The sequence below is a fragment of the Fonsecaea monophora genome, assembly GCF_001642475.1.
Source record: "Fonsecaea monophora strain CBS 269.37 chromosome Unknown Scaff97, whole genome shotgun sequence".
Classification (NCBI taxonomy): domain Eukaryota; kingdom Fungi; phylum Ascomycota; class Eurotiomycetes; order Chaetothyriales; family Herpotrichiellaceae; genus Fonsecaea; species Fonsecaea monophora.
Window position 1 is genome coordinate 22,357 of NW_019174028.1, and position 18,428 is coordinate 40,784.

Consider the following 18,428-nt stretch of genomic DNA (forward strand, 5'->3'; position numbering starts at 1 on the left):
GGGGGGTTGGCCGTCGATATCACGACCATCATCTACCTCTATCACCATACTCACCATCTCCTTCACCTTCACAATCAAAATCAGAATGACAATCACGACCATAGTCACAACCACAGGCGTCCTCTCTTAGCAGTTTTGGGGGCCACTCGGCAGAGCTGGGGGAAAGTGAGGACACGTGATCTCAAAGTACATCCGCATTCACTACCTGAAGTGAACAGAATGGCATGAAATAATAGCACGAACAGCCAAAGTCGGCAGGTGGAACAGATGTTCAAGATACTGCGGGGATATATATATATATACTAGTTACAGGAACTTGCAAGAGTCAATTCTCCTCTCATTCCTTATTTCAATCGTTGCTCGTCGTCACGTAAATAAAAAAGGAACCCAGGCCTTCGACTTTTATTTCGACACTTTTGTGGCTTCCTCTCCGTCCAATCCACTCAAACATGATCCAACATGTCTCTCTTGTCTCCTTCGGTATCACATAGATAGATAGGTAGATAGCCGCTGGCTATATATTAATGAAACATGCCCAAACATCTCGTCCTTTTCGAGAAGTGAACGTAAAAAAAAAGCACGTGCAAGTCAAAATCAACAAGGTCAATGGAACTGCGTCTCGGTCACGCCCTTGCCCATGGCACTGGTACTGCTGACTCCGCCAGTAACCATCTTGAGCATGTTGTCAACATAGTTGGCGCCGCTCCATTTCTGGTGGGTGACAACGTCGACCTTGTTCTCCATTTCAGGCTCCTGGATGAGTTCGCCGTACGCACGCATGCCGCGCTTAGCAAAGGCTTTGGCAAAGGTGTCGGAAATGAGAGCGGTCGAGTGCAGGCCAGCCAAGGTAATAAATTGCCAGCAGTATCCAAGTTCGGCGAGGCGCTGAATGTACGTCTCTTGGTCTGACGAGGACATGGCGCGTTTCCAGTTGAAGGACGGAGACAGGTTGTATGCGAGTCTAGCAAGATGTTAGCTAAATGTTCATCTCGAGAGTTTCAGGGTGACTTACTTCTGCTCTGGCCACACAGCGTGCACGCCCTCGGCAAACTCCTTGGCCTGAGCATAATCTGGCAACTTACTCTCCATCCAGATCATGTCCGCATATGGCGCATAGGCGATCGCCCTGTTCACCGCACATTCACAGCCACCTTGGTACCTGTAGAAACCTTCGCGGGTTCGCGGGGCATCCCAGTCCCAATAGATATCAACACCCGTCAAGCCCTTGGCAATGGCACGGCATTCGCTGTTGGATTTACCCTTGGAGGCGGTCTTGTATTTCTGGATGAGCGCTGCTTTATCCACGTGGACACCGGCATTGATGGCGTCGATCACGGCGTCGTCGAACAACTTGATGCCAGCTTGGGCGATCCAGTTGTCTTCGATGGCTTGGAGTTCGTCTCCGTTCTTGCCGGCTTGTTCGGCCGCAACCATGAGATCGTTGAGCGGCTGCAGATTGGCGTTGGTGGATCCAAGAATGAAAGGGTGGTCACGGTAGTCGATGGTCGTGGTAATCAGGGTTGCTGCCTCTGAGTCGGTGCGAGCCACGGCAAGCAAGTCAACACCCATGATGTCGGCCTGGGCGCGGATTGCCACCAAACGGTTGATGTGTTCGGAAATGGGGACGAGCACTTTGCCAGCCATGTGGCCGCACTTTTTGGTTCCTGGAGCTTGATCCTCAATGTGGATGCCCGCAGCGCCTTTTTCGATAAACAGCTTTGTGAGCTTCATGACAGCCGTCAGACCTCCGTGGCCAGTGTCTGCGTCGGCAATGATGGGTCGGAGATAATCGTAGTTGGCCACCTGGCCTCGCTTGTCTTTGGGAGTGGTAAGGCGCTCCTCTCTCTGCTTGCGGTCGTGGAACAGCTGAGCCATGAACAGGTGCTGAACCTTGTTAGGCACAGTGTTCATCGGGTAGTCAGCCAAATCGGGAGAAGGCTCGTCGGTGGACGAGGCGGTCGAGGACGACTGCCAGCCAGACACATAGACGGTATCCAGGTATTTGTTCATCTGTGTCAGCATCGTGGGCTCGAGGCAGCCATAGGTAGCGGATGCGGTCTTGGTCTGTACCAGTCATATTAGTCGTGGCTCCTGTTTACATGGATATCTCAATTGTATTGCCTACCGCAAAACGATGCTCAACAATCTTCCACAGCTTTTTTGACAGGTCATTGCTAGGATACTGGATCTTGAGTGTGCCTCGCTTCTGCACAATCTGCTCGGCTGTGTATGGCCGTCGTGTGTAGCGCCAGCGGGAGTCAGTCCACCACTTCTTGACGGCCTCTACATCTTGCAGGTAAAGCTGCTCTTCTTGGTCGAGGGAAGACATGGTGAAGGTATCAATGACCTTTTTAAGGGCAGACGTCATATAAGAGAGTTCTCACAAGCTTCGGTAGCAGTAGTTGTCGGGATTAATGATGCTCCCACGACAATGCAGATCTCCAAAAACCTATACGGAGTGGAGAGGACAGGTGTAATACAGAGGAACCCAAGGTCTGAAGGTCGAAGATTGAGAGGCAAAGGAGGGCGACGCAGGAGGATTAAGTAAAAAAGCTCAAGCCAGGTCCAAGGGAAGCTTGGGGTCGAGGCTCGAAGGTGGTTCGAGCGTCGAGCGTCTCGCATTGCCTCTCGGCCATGGGGGATGGATCCCGATGATTCAGAAGGCAAAAAAAACCTGGAGTCCAGACATGGCAGGCTAAGCCTTTGCCGCTTGCGGCCGGATGCCAGGACGAAAAGAGATTGGCTACATGCAGGATGAGCGCGGAGGAAGCATGTCGATACCTGGATGTAGTGTCTAGTGGGGAGATGATGGTGTCGATGGTGTCGGTGCAGGATCGGCTTTTTGTGGGGGAAAGTCAATGATTGGCATGTGGCCATGACGTTAAACCAAGAAACTCCGTTCACCCGCCATTTGTCGACAGAGTGCCCGGATTGGAGGAAGAATGATTCTCTTTGCTGGGTGGCAGCCACTCCATTGTTGCTGTCCTTACTCGTAGTATTCGGTGATGTGTGCGCAGGCAGAAGAGGAAGCAGAGGAGGTCATTGTGGTCGTTGGTTTGTGGTGGGACAAAAAATTAATGACGCAGTCTGGCCCTCAATGGCGCCTCGGCTTCTTTTGTCCATCACGAGGCATGAGACTTTGACTGCTCTCACGTGAGCGCCCGGCAATTGCCAGTCCATCCATCGCACCTGCCGCACGCCGCTTACGCGAGAAACACCCGGAAGCCTCGTCAAGGGTCAAGCGCATCACGCCGATTGGCTCCTTAAATCTGTCTGCTGCAGCCCGGCAATTTGGTAGAATCAACGAGGTACATGGTCTACACTGTTATTAGCCGATATCGCTTGGTAAACTGTTCATCCCATACTTTTGCAACTCAGTGAGGTCCTCTACAGTAGTAGCACCTCTTTTCCCGCAGCTGCGACAAACTATTCGTAGACTATGTATACCAACAAACTCACCCCATGGTCTATTCACCCTCCCATGTCCGCCTCTTGAAGCAAAACTCCCGCCATAACCACCCTGCCAAAAGGATACCCGATGGAATAAGAGCCACCGACCGCAGTCTCGAGGCCTGATGTTCTCGTGCTCGCTAAAAACAAACAATCTCGTCTCTTGCGCATGATGCCCTCTAAGTCTATTCCGTGAATAGATGATGCATCGGGAAAGTTATCCACCAACTCGCTTGCCAGAAATGCGACGAAACAAACAAAACAACCCCCCAGTGACATCGGGACTGAGATCTTACGGCCACTTCAGAGCGATTCCAGGCTCGAACTGACAACCGCCTCGTCCGCGGAGTCCTGTCTCGATTCGTCAGAGCCTTCTTGGATATCTTCAACCGCCCCAAGTTTGATTTCTGTCGCCTTCGCAAAGGTCTCGTATGGTGTGAGGGTGCCGAGGGCGCGCTTCATGTGCATCGGGATAAAGGACAATCCATACACGTAACTGGCATTGACCCAGCCGAATCTGAAACAATGTCAGTGAGAAGGAGGGGCAAAAAAAAAGAGAATCAGACACAATACTCACCCTTCCCGAGGCACGCCCTTGAAGTCGGCACCTTGATTACCATACTCTGCCTCAACCTTGTGTGGGTCTAGCTCCCGAGTAACATTATACTTCTCCACCACCACCCCGTTGAAGTCGACGAATGCCTTGGTAACCATGTACAGCCACTTGTACGCCAGTCGCTGTGCTTCTTCGATATAACCATACTTGATGAAGCCTCCCCATGCCAGCATCTGCTGAGGAGCCCATCCGTACGGATAGTCCCACTGCCGATTTGGTCGATCAAGACCTACTTCGCCGCGAGACTCCTCAGTACCCGACACGAGCCCTCCGAAGCAATCGAACTTGGGTAGAGCGTTCAGCACTAGCGCAGCCGCTTGTTTGGGAGATGCGCATCCTGCCCACATCGCCCAGAAGGTGGTTGCTGTCTCGTAAGTGGTGCGTTTTTTATGGACCGTGTCGTAGTCAAAGTACATGCCCTTGGCTTCGTTCCACATGTACTTGTCGATGCGAGCTTTGCGCAACCGTGCTCGTCGGTCCCACGTCGCCGACGTCTCGAATCCTTCTTTTCGGTTGGCGTCGGTCTGGAATTCGGCGGGTATGCTTAAGCGGTCTTTGAAATATTGCCGTATACACCAGGATATATCGATTTCGTACTTGTACAACAGCGAGTTCAGGTCGATCGTAGCCAAGTTCGCAGCACAACCCTCCAAGCGGTACGACGTGTCGTGGCCAGACTCGCGGACGGCACGGTCATGCAAAAAGTATTCATCCAGCTCAGGCTCGTGCACCTTTTCACTGTTATATGCCTCGACAAACTCGGAAAACGTCATACCGTGTTTCTTGGCGTACGGTGTCAAAATGTGCACAAAGTGAGACGCCTCAGTCTCTGGTGGTACACCAAGACCATCGGGCCGGTATCGTGACAACCCAGTTCCGGGGTCGTAACGAGGTGCAGACATCCACACGTTATAGTATTCTTTGATGGCCGCTCGGATGGCCAAGCGTAAGAAATCCAGGGCTCCCGGTTCGTGCTTGATCTTGTCATAGACTTTAAGCGCCATGTCGGTCAGGAAGGGTGGTTGCGATCGAGTGAGGTAGTAGGAACGGTTGGCGTTTAAAATCTTGCCATAGTGTTTGATGCAAAAGGCAAAGTTGAGGACCATGGACTTGGCCAGGTCGACCCTTCCGTTCTCAAGCAGACCCAGAGACTCCATGTAGCTATCCCATCCGTACAGTTCATTGAAACGCCCTCCCGGGACGATAAATGGCTCCCCTTTGAGTGTCTCTTGCCCGTTGACCATCTCTTTTCTCATGGCTAGAGCTAGAATGCCAGGTGCATTGTTGAGGCCCCGCACGTATTCTGCAGTGATGGGACCTTCAGGCAGGTAGCGGACATCCAGCCGCATGTCCGGACGGTCTCTCGCAACTTGGGTGTAATATTCAAATTGCTCTGGGCAGCCGGATGGGATATAGATGCGAGGCCTCGGATCGGCAGTCCAGTCTTTGGGATCGCGACCTGCTTTTTCGATTGTGGCGGCGTCCAGACAACGGGTCAGGTTGTTCCAGAATTCGTCCCTGATACGTCGCGAAAGGCGATCGACGGGGTTTTCACTCAGTCGAGAGCGGTGTATCTTGACCACCTTCTTGCCCAAATCTTTGGCCAAAGTCAACTCTTGTAGGAGATTACTGATCATATAGTTTCCACGAACTTCGGCCGATCGGTAACCTGCAGAGGCCAGTGTGCCCAAGCTGATGTGCTGCGCGGGGGTCAGTCTCTGGAAATGTCTAGGGGTACTATAGGCCTACCTTGGGACCGTTGTCTTCTATGGTGATTTGTTGATTTTTGTCCACGTCTTCCCGTTCCAAGAGGTCCTCCAAAGTGCGGTCGACATCCACCAGTAGCTCCTGGTGTTGTTGGTGATGTTCATCTGCAACAACCTTGTATCAGCCACCTTCTTCTGTTCTGCGTCGACGAACCATATCAAGGGGGCACATGTACGCACCGTGACTTGTCCTCCGAGCGGGATAACTGCCTTTGAAGGCCTCGAGAGCGTTTTCGCGTGTAGTTTTGATGTACTACCAAAGAGTCAGCAAGGGCCAGAACAAAAGGGGGTAGAGGGGACAGACCGAAGTGACGGCTCTGTTTCGTGAGCCCAGTAGTTGACGTCTCACGGCTTCCTCGTCATAGTAAACAGACGGGGAGGAATAAGGGTCTCGGCGCTCGAGAGATGAACTCCGTCGACGATGATGGTGCACCGCATTTGGCAAGCTCATGACCAGCAACCTGCCAACTTCTTTGAATTTTTCGAGGCGTAAGGAGATTTGCAGAAAAATATTGTGCAAGAAACAATTAAGTTTTGTGCGGGTGCGCGTGAAGAGGACGTGTGGAAAAGACAACCGGATTGTCGGTGTCTTGCACGGGTGATTATTCAGATGTTTCCCCAGGGCAGGAAACAGTATTGCAGGGAGAAGCAACGTCAGGAACGGGGACGGAGATTGGAGGCTTCGGGCAACGATGATGTCGACTGTCCAAAGCTCGGACCCGCTGAAATCTCCAGATCTTGCAGGGTTGTAGGCAGTAGGCGGTTTGGTGGCGGTGCCCGGGGTTAAGGATGGTCTTGAGTAGAGCTTTTAGGTCGATGAATTCGGCCGTGCCGAGTCAGTTTCTTCCGAGCACACGACCAGCAAAGCAGTGTAAGAATAAAGAGAATGTCGAGGGAAGGGTCAGCTGGATGAGGTGAGAAGATGTAAGGAGGTGAGAGGAGAGACTAGGGAGACGCAGATGAGGGATTTGTGTTGTTGGTCAGTGGCCGACAGCGGTGAATGCACGATGATGAGAGGGCTGTTTTGTGTCTTGTTCGCTCAGCTGTTGGTTCCTGCCCGTGAGAGATGAACCTGAAAGAGAAAAGGAAAACAAAGCAGAATTAGCAGCAAAGACCAGCAGGACCAGCAGCAGCCACCAATGCGTGTCAAAGCAACCAGCGTCCGGGGTGTGTGGGCAGTCGCAGGTCAGGCGGACAGATGTGAACACAACAATTGAAACCAATTATATTTTTATGGCTGAACTTTTCACCTCGCTTGGTGATGATAGATTCTCCTTTTTTCTCTCTTGTCTCTTTTCCTCTTTCTTGGACCCAGTCAAAACCTCAGGCAGAGTCTCGGAGTACTCGGTAGAATGGTCTCGATGGGGAATTTCCCTAGAGAGGGTTGCCTCGAAAAAATTTCATTCGTAGCGGGCGATCGACGCAAAGAATTGCTTTTGGTCCAGACTGCAGACTCCAATACACTGCGAATGTGCTATCTGCTTTTTGTTAGGCATTGCAGGATTGGACCAGGGGCTTGTGGGGGTTTCCAGGGGCGATCGTAGAAATGGGATATCGAACCGCCGCCGTTATCATTGATGGAGACTTTAGAGACGGGCGTGACGGAATGCTGAGAGGCTCTCGGAGTCCGTGTCAGGTGCAAACGAGGTGATCAGTGTCTCGCCAAAAAGACGGCCACAAACCTGCAGTGTGACGTGACCCCGAACCCATCACTGCCCATCCATGCCTCGATCATCAACTTAATTAAAGCGACCCCCAAATTCTGTGGCGTGTTGTTGGTGGGCGGTCCCACCAGGGCACGACATTAGGCAGCATGCCACACACAAGATCGACAATGCCTACCCCAGGGAGGCAGGACCTCGTCTGCGCACTTGGTAAGAAGTCAACATCAATGTCTCGTATCCCCCCATGCCCCCCTTAGCCGAGTTACGACATGCTGACTTTCACCTGTCATCTTCATCTTGATCCTGTCCACCATCTGCCTCGTCAGGGTCTCAGCCTTGTTGCACACCCTGGACGCGGTTGCGGCCCCATATCCATAACTTTGCACTCGGTCCTCGAGAAGACGTTCCCCAGACGGAGCTTCTCCCCTCCATCGCTTGCTTAGCCTCTTTGTGCCGCCCACGTTTCCCTGGTTGGGGGCGAACCAATCGCTCTCACTCCAGCTTTCGCCATCCGCATTGCAGCTGCATCCGGCCGACCGTCTTGCCGTGTTCCTGCAGGGACACTTAAAAGCACTAATTAGTGAGGATCGCCCTCCACTGCGATGGAACATGGAGTCAGAAGTGCTACCCGTCCGTCCTACCCGTCTAAGATCTGCGTCCGAGAGGATCTGGTATCTCGTCCTGCTTGTCTCCCACGGTACGGGGCATTTTGTCCCTTGACACAAGACTGTGAAGAGGTAACAGGATACTTTTTACTACTTTGGTACATTGTTCTCCGGAATGCGGTGTGCTGGTACCCAGAAGACCCCTGTTGCCATGTACCGCTACCACGACTGGTTACGGTAAGCGTCGCCAATGCCTCTGCCAACACACCGCTCTTCTCTGTCGACTAAGTACCTTGTCCCTGGACACCTAGACTGCCATGCTGGTCAAGTCCATGCAAGACTCATTCCTGTCCTGCTCGGAGGGACATACCCGCCCGCACCAACCGCACCAACTGCGCGCCGTCCCTTCGGCTTCCCTCTCCAGATATTTGCCACTTTCTCTCTCGTCTTCCCACTCCCAAACCCCAGCCCCTACCTTGACACGCTTCTTTACTTTCTTCTTGACCACTCCACCTATGCCCTCGATCTCCTGCTGGAAATACCCAGGCTTGTTACTGCCATACGCCGAATCTGGTGTGCCAACTCGGCTGAGACTGTTCCTCTCCGGATCGGACGCGTCATGCGCCTTGCCCTCAGAACACTCGATTTCCACCCAACATATAGCTTTCCCGCTCATCTCGAGGCAATCTTCTCCACGGCCGCATTTTTGAGCTTGATTTCCCAATCCCAATCCTGTTCCTAACCCGTCACCAATGTGCGTCGAGTACCGAGAACGCCAGGTCCACACCCTTTTGTAAGTCGTGTCAGCTGCCCGCAGACTCTGCCCACATGGTGCACATAAAAACACCCCACGAGTCTCGCAGGTGCAGGGACCCCGAAGAAATGCTGAAGAAGTAAAAGACCGGTGCGAGCAGGTGTCTAATTCGTTTTTCTCCAGACCTATAGAGGTGTCCGGTGTAGATGAGCTGGAAGCTGACCGCTCGGACCTCATCGAACTCGCACTGGACACTGGTTGACTTTCGCTGGCATCGTCAGCAGAGCTAAGGGCTTGCAGATGCGCTTCGATTGGGGCGTCAAGACACGTCTTGCAAAGGCGGCGAAAGCGGTCCCTCAGTCTCGCAGTGCTGGGAGATTTGGCAGCGCAGTTACGGCATACAACTGTTCCGCATCGACGACATGGGGCCACCAAATCTCGAGCACAAGAGCTGATCTTGCTTGTAACACCCATCGAAGCATAGAGGCCCCCAGTATGGAGTGAATTTTCGGGACTTTGTGCCAGGGTAGTACTCCCAGAGAACTCTTCGGTATATGTTCTTTCTCTTTGTGCCAAGAGTGCTTCTGCTAGAACTGGTCTTTCGTCATGGATGCAACGCAGAGACTCAGACTTGAGTTGACGCGCATACTGTGTCAGGCCGTTGTGGACACTTCGACAGGTGGACGCGAGGGCGTCCAGATCATTGAGATCCAGATGAGAGGACAGGGAGAGAGCAATACTAATAGATCCGGAAGGTTAGTAGGTAGAGGGGGTCCATGCGAGTACGTGTCTGCGCCTACGGATAGCATGTCACTGCAGCAGCCAGTTTGTTGGCTGTTGTTGACGGTACTTGTGCACTGTCAATGCCAGAAACGCGGCTCCCTCCACCCGTGCCTCCAGTGGTAGCAGGTTTCAACTGATTTTGCTGGGATGACTTGTCCGTGTCAAAGCGCGATCGATCGCTGGTTGAGCAATCGTCGTCGTCAAGATCGAAGAACACTGCCATGTCGCCATTTGAATCTGGGAGAAAAGATGGACAGAGCGGAAAGCCCGCGATTTGAAGGAAAGATAACCAGTAACAGGGAATGAACAATGAAATGAGGTTGGGATGAAGGAGGAAAAAACCACCGAGACCTTGTGACGCAGCAGATGAGGCACGATGATTGTTGAAACTGCGGAGGAGAGAGTTGCAACAAGTTCGCGGCACCACGGTATAGAGAAAGGAGGGGCTATCACCGCCGCGGGAGGGCCAGGGGGGTTACCTGGGCGAGGCAGATGATGGCGATGCGTCACGACTTGGAGACCCGACGAACCACGCGTTGGGCCTAGTAGGTGCCTAGGCCTCGTTTCGGTTAGCATGGGGGCTACTCCCGCAGCTGCTGAAAGCAAAATGGAGAGCTGGTCACGCTGGTTTGGATAGAGACCTTGTCACTGCAGACATGTATTCTGTCTGATTTCTGGGCGGCCATATAGCCCCTGCGACATTTCCAGTGAGCAAGTTGAGCATACAATTCTGACGAGGTCCACGAGCAATTCTCCGCCATCTCAGACCTGAAGCCTGCGCTAGCAGTTGTTGACGAATCACTCAAGCCTGAACCGAGGCATCGTCGGACTGCTTGGCTACATACAAAATATCTCACCTTCTAGTGCTCACTGAACCTGAAGACAAAGAACATTCTATCCTTCTTGTCATCAAGATAACGATACCCTAGCTGAAGTCTTCTCAACTGACGACGAGCTGAGATATCCCACGGCAACTGGTGGAATCCAAACAGGATGACGGCAGTCCAACTCCCATCGTTCACTAGCACGCCAGTTGAGCAGATTCCTTCGATTGTCTCCCGACTTCGGAACACATTCTACTCTCAGAAGACGCGCCCTGCCGACTTTCGAATCAAGCAGCTGCGTAAACTCTACTGGGCCATCGCCGACCACGAGAAAGAGCTCCTGGAGGCGCTAGCACGGGATTTGGGTAAAGGCTCTTTCGAAGCCTTCACTGGGGAGATCAATTGGACCCAAAATGATATTGTCTTCACGACCCAAAATCTAGAAAAATGGATGAAAGATGAGAAACCAGCGGATATCGCCCTCTCAAATCGCCTGGTCAACCCGAAGATCCGAAAGGATCCCCTGGGTGTGGTGCTCGTGATTGGGTAAGTAGTCTCTGTCCGTCTCGTATATTGTTCGTGCACTAAAACTTCATTCAGGGCTTTCAACTTCCCCGTAAACTTGTCCTTCGGTCCCATGATAGGAGCCATTGCGGCAGGAAATACTGTTGTTCTGAAACCCTCGGAGCAATCACCGAACAGTGCTGCAGTCATGCAAAAAATCATCGAGACAGCGCTCGATCCCGACTGTTACGCTTGTGTCCAAGGCGCTATCCCAGAGACTTCAGCGTTACTGGAGCAGAAGTGGGACAAAATCTTCTTTACTGGATCTGCCCGCACGGCCAAGATCATTGCCCAGGCTGCCGCAAAGGATTTGACTCCAGTTGCTCTAGAGTTGGGTGGACGGAATCCCGCAATCGTGACCAAGAAGGCAGATATGCGCCTCGTGGCTCGACGCCTACTGTGGTCCAAGACCATGAACGCAGGCCAGATTTGTATCAGCCAGAACTGCATTCTGGCGGACAGAGAGGTCGTCCCGACTCTGATTGCAGAGCTGAAGGCGGCCATGAAAGAATTCTTCCCGGAAGGAGCCAAGAAGAGCGCCGATTACTCCAGAATAGTCAATATCAACTCGTTCAACCGCATCAAGAAGATGCTCGACAATACGTCGGGCAGGATCGTCATTGGCGGAACCATGGATGCGGACCAGCTCTTCATTGAGCCGACTGTGATCGAGGTCACAGATCCCAAGGACTCGCTGCTAGTGGAAGAATCTTTTGGACCTCTTATCCCCATTTTACCCGTCGACAACTTGGATCAAGCAATCAGTATTGCCAATGAGCTCCATGAGACTCCATTGGGCGTGTATGCCTTTGGGTCGAAGTCAGAGACTGACAAAATTTTAGCAAGCACACGCTCTGGCGGTGCCAGCGTCAATGATGGCTTCTTTCACGGCATCATACCAAACTTACCATTCGGGGGTGTAGGCGACTCGGGCACTGGAGCGTACCGCGGCAAAGCTTCATTTGACTGCTTTACACATCATCGATCAATCACCTATACGCCAAGCTGGATGGAAAGTCTGTTGGCTGTGAGATACCCCCCGTTCGCTGGAACTGGCAAATTGGCCCAGTTCAACAAGATGGGACTACTCAAGCCTGACTTTGATCGAAACGGCAATCGGAAGATAGGCGTCGTGTGGTACTTGCTCACGCTGGGAGCTGGGAGTATATCTGGAGGTGCGTTTCGAGTTGCTTTGTTGGCGAGCATCTGCTTCGCCTTGAAGGCTTTCATGGATGGAAAAACACTCACGGTCTCCAAATGAAGGCAGGATTCATCGCGGCGGGACGGCTTGAATGGGTAATCATCTGCAAGGGATAGGCAAACATATCGAGTTGACTGATCTGACTCGGTCTTATATGCATCGCACTGTAATACTTAATGGCAGCCCCATTGTCAGCGGGGATGGTTTGGCACCAGACCTGACTGTGGGAGGGGTTTAATCAAGCTCTCGAGCATATGGCGGGCTGACGAGGCTGGCCTCCGTGCCTCCTTGCCTCCCCAGGCCTCCTCAGCTTGTGACTCGCAGCAGCTTTTAATGGCACCATGGGGCTTATCGATAAAGTGGGCACCGCCACAGCAAATCGAGCCACCACGGCCACAACTTTAGAGACTTAGGTCCCCTCGCAGGGTCCAAAGTGCGCGTCATGCACAGCATCAAGGCTGCCCCAACGAGGTTACCGAGCTGTTTCGTCCATCCCGCATGGGTTTCCCATACCACGATTATCATCTCCTGCCTGGGATTGGATGGTTTTTTCGCAGCCACCCAACTTCCACCGCCCCTGCAACCCATACGAGTATCTTGTTGGCATTATCCTCCCGGACAAAGGCCCTCGAGTCCTCTCCTCCAAAAACCTGACCTCTCATTCTTATCCATTTCACCACAAGACAGTCGCTCCTTGAAATCTAGTCCCTCCTAGAACCTCACCGGCGGTCAAAGTGCGGCACGCGAGTTTCTTTGCCGGAGCCTGCGACAGAAAAAGATCCCCAAGGCTCATATCATGACCTCTACCTCGAATACACCTTTTGCAACACCTGCGACCTCTAATCCCAACACCAGACCGCCTACTCCTACTCCGTCCGCCACTCCCACGGGAACCACTGTTCCTGCCGATAACGATCTCCGAGATGATAGCTCAAAGCTAAGGACATTCTTGGGCCTGTTGAAAAAGTACGTCATTGCTACAAACAAAATATCGCCAGCTTTCGATGGGGAGGAATGTCCCGGCCTGTTGAGGATGTTGTGCTGACTCCGCTGGGCATGCACCAGGTTTATCGGTGTCTCAGACATTGCAAATGTTCGCTTTTCATTGCCTTCGCAGTTGATAGAACCTATACCGAACCTAGGTATGTGCAAGCAGCTGGCGCTACGATGGAGCAGAAGTGTTGACAGCACACAGAATACTGGCACTACTTGGATAGGCCGGAGACTTTTGTCAGGTAAGGCTGCGTGGCTTGAGAGGCCTTTGTCATTCGCGAACGTGCTGACAAAGTCCCGCAGTATAGGAAGATCAGACGAGCCTCTTGGTCGCATGTTGGAAGTCCTACGCTTTTGGTTCACCAAAGATCTGGTTAGTGAACAGTTCTTCGCCGTCTGCTTGTGTCTGAGGCTAAAAGAACATGCGCAGAAATACGTGAAAGGCAAGCCTTGCAAACCCTATAATTCGACGCTGGGAGAATTCTTCAGGGTATGTTTTCACTTGTGATAGTTTCTTCCTATCTCTTAGCCAGAATGGCCCTTCTGCTATGGTGATATCCATCTAACGTCCCATCTAGTGTCACTGGGAAGTCAATTCCGACGCGCCACCTATATCTAATCCATCCAAAGCACCGCCTCAGCCTTCTGTCGATCCTACCGAGCCGCAGGCCAATGGCAACACCAGCGAGGAGCCGGTCCGAATATCCTTCCTCACCGAACAGACCTCACACCACCCGCCCGTGTCAGCATATTGGTATGAGTGCCCTTCTCGCGGCATCATTGCCCGAGGCTACGACCAAATATCTGCCAAGTTTACAGGCACATCTGTTCGTGTGATTCCGGGTGTCTACAACAGGGGGATTTTCGTTACCCTTACACAGCGGGACAATGAAGAATACCAACTCGTCCACCCGGCCGCTTCCCTCGGGGGTCTCCTTCGCGGCTCCCTGTACATCTCGGTCGCGGACACATGTTCTATAACCTGCCCCAAGACGAGGCTAAAATGTCTCCTTACATATGTGGAGGAATCCTGGTTTGGCAAGGCGCAGAACCGGGTCCATGGTCTTATTTTCCGCTATGACCCATCTGACGACAAATATACGCGGGTCAAGGACGTGCCCGAGAAGGATATCCTGGCGAAACTTGAAGGATGTTGGCAAGAACAAATCGTGTATACGATTCCGAACAGCGCAGCAGTCAAGGAGACGCCCAATATCGAACCAACTTCTGACAAGCAACTCCTCATTGACCTACAGCCTTTGTTCCCGGTGCCCAAATCCTGCCCCCCGCCGCACGAGCAACTGCCGCATGAGTCTCGCACATTCTGGGCCGAGGTTACCACCGCAATCAACGAAAAGCGCTACTCGGACGCAACAAGGATGAAACAGGATTTGGAGCAGGCCCAGCGAGACAAGGCTGCAAAGAGGAAAGACCTGAATGTCGAGTTTAAGCCGAGGTTCTTTACTTCGCCCACCGAGCCGAATGGGAAGCCTGAGTTGACCGAGTATGGGAAGGAGGTATTGGCCGGGCTGGAGAAGAAAGAATATGGGATTGACTTTGTGCCGGAGCCAGGGATTGATGCTGACACATAGAGTGTGAAAGCAAGGAGTTGCGATGATGTGCTCGGTACTGGGATGGTGAGAAAGAAGAGATGGACTAGACGGCGTATATCATCAACGATTGGGTCGACAGAGACATACGATAGTGTACATACAGGATAGGGAGCGACATTTGGATTGTGTTACTCCATGCTGATGCTCCAAAGAATGAACGACTGGATAAATATAGAGCGACGTCCAGCCAGGGAACCATCCAACCAACACGTCCGTGGCTGGATCAGGACCGGTCTTCCCCAGGTCTGAGGGCGTTTACAATACGTGCAGGCCTTGAGGAGCGGACCTGATATGATATGGGATTGGAATCTAGGGTTGCATTTTTAATGAATGATAGATCATCTGGTTTACATGTTAAAAAGGGTTGACATCCCCAAGCATGGTATCGATCACGGCGCGTGCCCGTAAGCATTGGGTCATTCCTACTTTTTGACTCGGTCTTGGGAAGTATAGAGGACTGAGTACATATATCACGTACTGTACTGTACTGTTCTTTGGACTCCCAGACCTAGAACGCAGCTTCACAAGGGAAGACAGAACGTTCAGTTCAGGTCAAAGAGACTGTTTCCGCAAGGACAAACCAAGGAGTTGCACGTTTCTTCGGTCACGACGTCATGTGTTTATCCTTCCCTCCATATCTTGTCAAGACTTACTTAGCTTTTAAGGTCCAAGGTCAGACTCCGAGGAAGATGGACGAAGTAAGCATTGGGTTCCTGTGGGTGTATACAAAACACTATGATGAAACGGGTCGACGGCAGTCATGTACAAGTAAGTAACCTCACTCGAACCAGAGCTAAACAAGCCTCAAAACCAACGTACAGAACATACTTGGTACTTACATACGTAATGATGGGAGTGGGCAGTCGATGAACTTGACTTGAATCCCTTTCTTCCAATGGAGTTGGGGACTTCGAACTCGTAGGAACAACCACAGTGAAGGAAGGGGTTGAAGGATTCATCAGCATCGGGTTTAGAGGTTGCTGAGATTGTTATTGTGGTTGTGGTAGTGGTTGTATCAACGACTGGAAAGAAAGAGTGCGGCGTCGCGTGGAGGAAAGAGAATATCCCTACATGTTTTGGTTGTCATTACAACACAACACGGGTTGCAGGGAAATTTCCCGCCGAATTGGGCGGTTGCTGCCGCTGCTCTAGGGAGTAATTTAGTTGATAGGTCTTTCCTTGCCAAGCAAGGTATCTTGGAAACAAACACGCACCCTCTTCTTTAAACAAACACGCACCCTCTTCTTTAAACAAACACGCACCGTCTTCTTTAAACAAATACGCACCGTCTTCTTTAAATAAATACGCACCATCTTCTTTAAACAAATACGTACCCTCACCTCATTGCTATGGCTGACGCTCCAAACCCCCTCGGTCCACAGCCGGACTTCAATGTCCTTAGCCAGCATTTGATTGCTGCCGCTAACGAAATCAACAAAGCCCAAAACCTACCTGCAATCACCGGCGGAGAAAGAATCCTAGTCGAACTCCAGCAAATGAGACAGGAATTCAGACTCGAACTCCAGCAAATGAGACAGGAATTCAGACAAGAAAATCGGCAAATGAGACAGGAATTGAGACAGGAATTGAGACAGGAAATCGGACAAGTCAGACAAGAAATGAGAGAGAGCACTATAGCTATTCGTCAAGACTTCGCTACTATAATGACCGCAAGGTACGTATTACTCTTCTATTTTCTAACATTACTATACTAATTCTACAGCAATCACAATAATGCAGCTCGAGTTCAGAATGCCTATCTTACGGATCCAGCCAACCCTCTTTTGCCATTCGTCAACCCCTTGACCGGTGCTATTATTGATGGATTCCCTACTGTGCCTAAAGATATTGTGCGAATGAATGAGCAAGAGCTAGATCGTGTCTCACAACAACTTGGTATACAAGCTCCTGTTGTTACTATGAGTCAGGCAGCGAAGAGAAGACAGCTGAGGGTCCACATCGGCTTGAAAGCAGAAAATGCATAAAGAGATTCAGATAGAACATTCCATGGAAGTCCCGTTTTCGCTTCATGATTGTTAGCCAGCCCCGTTTCTGGAGGCATCTCAGAGGGGGGCAGATACTGGGGAGTCAGGAACTGGAGGCATCTCAGAGGGGGGCAGATACTGGGGAGTCAGGAACTGGAGGCTGCTGGTGGCTGGTAAGGGCCCAGCGCAGCTTGGAGCGCCTTTGGCAATGGTTGCCCGTCTCAGCCAATCGTCCTCCCTCATCTGGTCCTCCTATTGAAGATTCATCACTGTACCTGTTCGGAACATACCATAGAATTCATCCACTATCACTGAAAAAGTTTGAACGGTCGAGGTTCTCTGTTCTGTAGGCATTCTCCTCGTAGCTCATTCAGTTCAACGATCAAAGAAACCAGTGTTGAAGCTCAAAGGTTCTGCTGCACTCTCCGATCCCGTAACGATATCATGGGCAACCATCATAATGAATGGGTCATCAGTCAACAAGGTCGGTTTCCTGTCCATAGCAAACCCCTCTGGACCTCGTACGTACGAGTCAGGCAAATCATGTCCATGTCCCACTACACCGAGTACTCGTGCCTTTTCACCTCGTATATGAGATTGCTCTCCTTGGTGCAAAGTGGCCGTGTTTCGGAGACACACACACGCACACACACGGGATGCAGATCCGAATACGACGGTAAGCGAGGTTTCCCCCCTGAGCCATTGTGAACGAATAATGCTGATACTAAGTACCTCGTACTCCTCATTCCTCCCGTGCCGTTGAAGCAGGAACGGGAAGTTCCTGCATATGCACCTCTAACAACCTTGGGCGCCTACGGCACAGGCCACATGCTTGTCGTCCTGCACCGCAAAGAAAAAGGAAGAAAAGGGGGTTGGTTCTAGAACAATCACGCATAAGAGGCCTTGCTCCAACGTCCCGTCCCTGCACGCGTCAAAGCTACGTTTCAAAACAGACAAACAGAACTCAAAACACATCCCCTGCACTATGAAACCGTCAACCAGTGGTGGTCAACCAGCGAAACTTGGGCCGTTGTTGTGCTGGCTGGCGTGCCTGGTCAGGGGAGCCAGGCGTTTAGCCAGCATAGGGACGGAGTAGTTTAGGACGACGCGGTACGCGCATTGTTCCCCTTGGAGTAATGGGATATCAAACGACAATTGGCTGGAGCAGAACGGCAAGGGCCCGACTCGTTCTCCGGATAAATGGAGCTTGCAGATCTGGAGCAGAAGGAAAAATCGGGTGGACTGATGTGGCGCCCTCGCCTCGTCTACATATGAGGGGGGAACGAAAGGATTTCGTCTTCTCGCCCAATTGCCTAAACCTGTCATCAAGGCTGAGAAAACGGCGCAGGTCTTGAAACGCTGGTGCCTTTTTTGTTGTTGTTCAAAAAAGGGGTTTCCCGTCGGGCAAAACCCTTTTCTCGTCTACACGCGATTCGTAGAGATCGTCGTCTTGTGCCGTTTCCGGTAATTGGGAGGATCATTAAGGTTGAGGTCGGGTCCTGGAACTCCTTGGAGAGTCGTGGATTTATTTGTCAGTTGTGGCTCGTAGGAATTTGATCTGCTCGTTCTGGGCAGAGTGGTCGAAGTGTTGTTATTCAATAATGGTTTGA

The 18,428-nt window shown here is 51.7% G+C and overlaps 5 protein-coding genes across 5 annotated transcripts; 3 read left to right on the forward strand and 2 right to left on the reverse strand.

Moving 5' to 3' along the window:
* Window positions 1–603: 603 nt before the first annotated feature.
* AYO21_09592 (isocitrate lyase) lies at window positions 604–2,329 on the reverse strand (the record flags this gene model as incomplete). The annotated part of the gene is made up of 3 exons (XM_022659523.1): window positions 604–961; window positions 1,013–2,064; window positions 2,126–2,329. The coding sequence occupies 3 exons, from the start codon at window positions 2,327–2,329 to the stop codon at window positions 604–606; spliced, it is 1,614 nt and encodes a 537-aa protein (XP_022508150.1).
* Window positions 2,330–3,753: 1,424 nt separating this feature from the next.
* AYO21_09593 (hypothetical protein) lies at window positions 3,754–8,777 on the reverse strand (the record flags this gene model as incomplete). Its single annotated transcript, XM_022659524.1, has 6 exons — window positions 3,754–3,967; window positions 4,028–5,766; window positions 5,816–5,937; window positions 6,013–6,085; window positions 6,137–6,637; window positions 8,577–8,777. The coding sequence occupies 6 exons, from the start codon at window positions 8,775–8,777 to the stop codon at window positions 3,754–3,756; spliced, it is 2,850 nt and encodes a 949-aa protein (XP_022508151.1).
* A 1,854-nt stretch (window positions 8,778–10,631) lies between these two features.
* On the forward strand, window positions 10,632–12,287 carry AYO21_09594 (hypothetical protein; the record flags this gene model as incomplete). Its single annotated transcript, XM_022659525.1, has 2 exons — window positions 10,632–11,008; window positions 11,063–12,287. The coding sequence occupies 2 exons, from the start codon at window positions 10,632–10,634 to the stop codon at window positions 12,285–12,287; spliced, it is 1,602 nt and encodes a 533-aa protein (XP_022508152.1).
* A 736-nt stretch (window positions 12,288–13,023) lies between these two features.
* Window positions 13,024–14,812, forward strand: AYO21_09595 (hypothetical protein; the record flags this gene model as incomplete). The annotated part of the gene is made up of 5 exons (XM_022659526.1): window positions 13,024–13,193; window positions 13,293–13,369; window positions 13,423–13,462; window positions 13,524–13,710; window positions 13,799–14,812. The coding sequence occupies 5 exons, from the start codon at window positions 13,024–13,026 to the stop codon at window positions 14,810–14,812; spliced, it is 1,488 nt and encodes a 495-aa protein (XP_022508153.1).
* Window positions 14,813–16,182: 1,370 nt separating this feature from the next.
* AYO21_09596 (hypothetical protein) lies at window positions 16,183–16,818 on the forward strand (the record flags this gene model as incomplete). Its single annotated transcript, XM_022659527.1, has 2 exons — window positions 16,183–16,508; window positions 16,557–16,818. 2 exons carry the CDS (start codon window positions 16,183–16,185, stop codon window positions 16,816–16,818), a joined length of 588 nt encoding a protein of 195 aa, XP_022508154.1.
* Window positions 16,819–18,428: the final 1,610 nt, after the last annotated feature.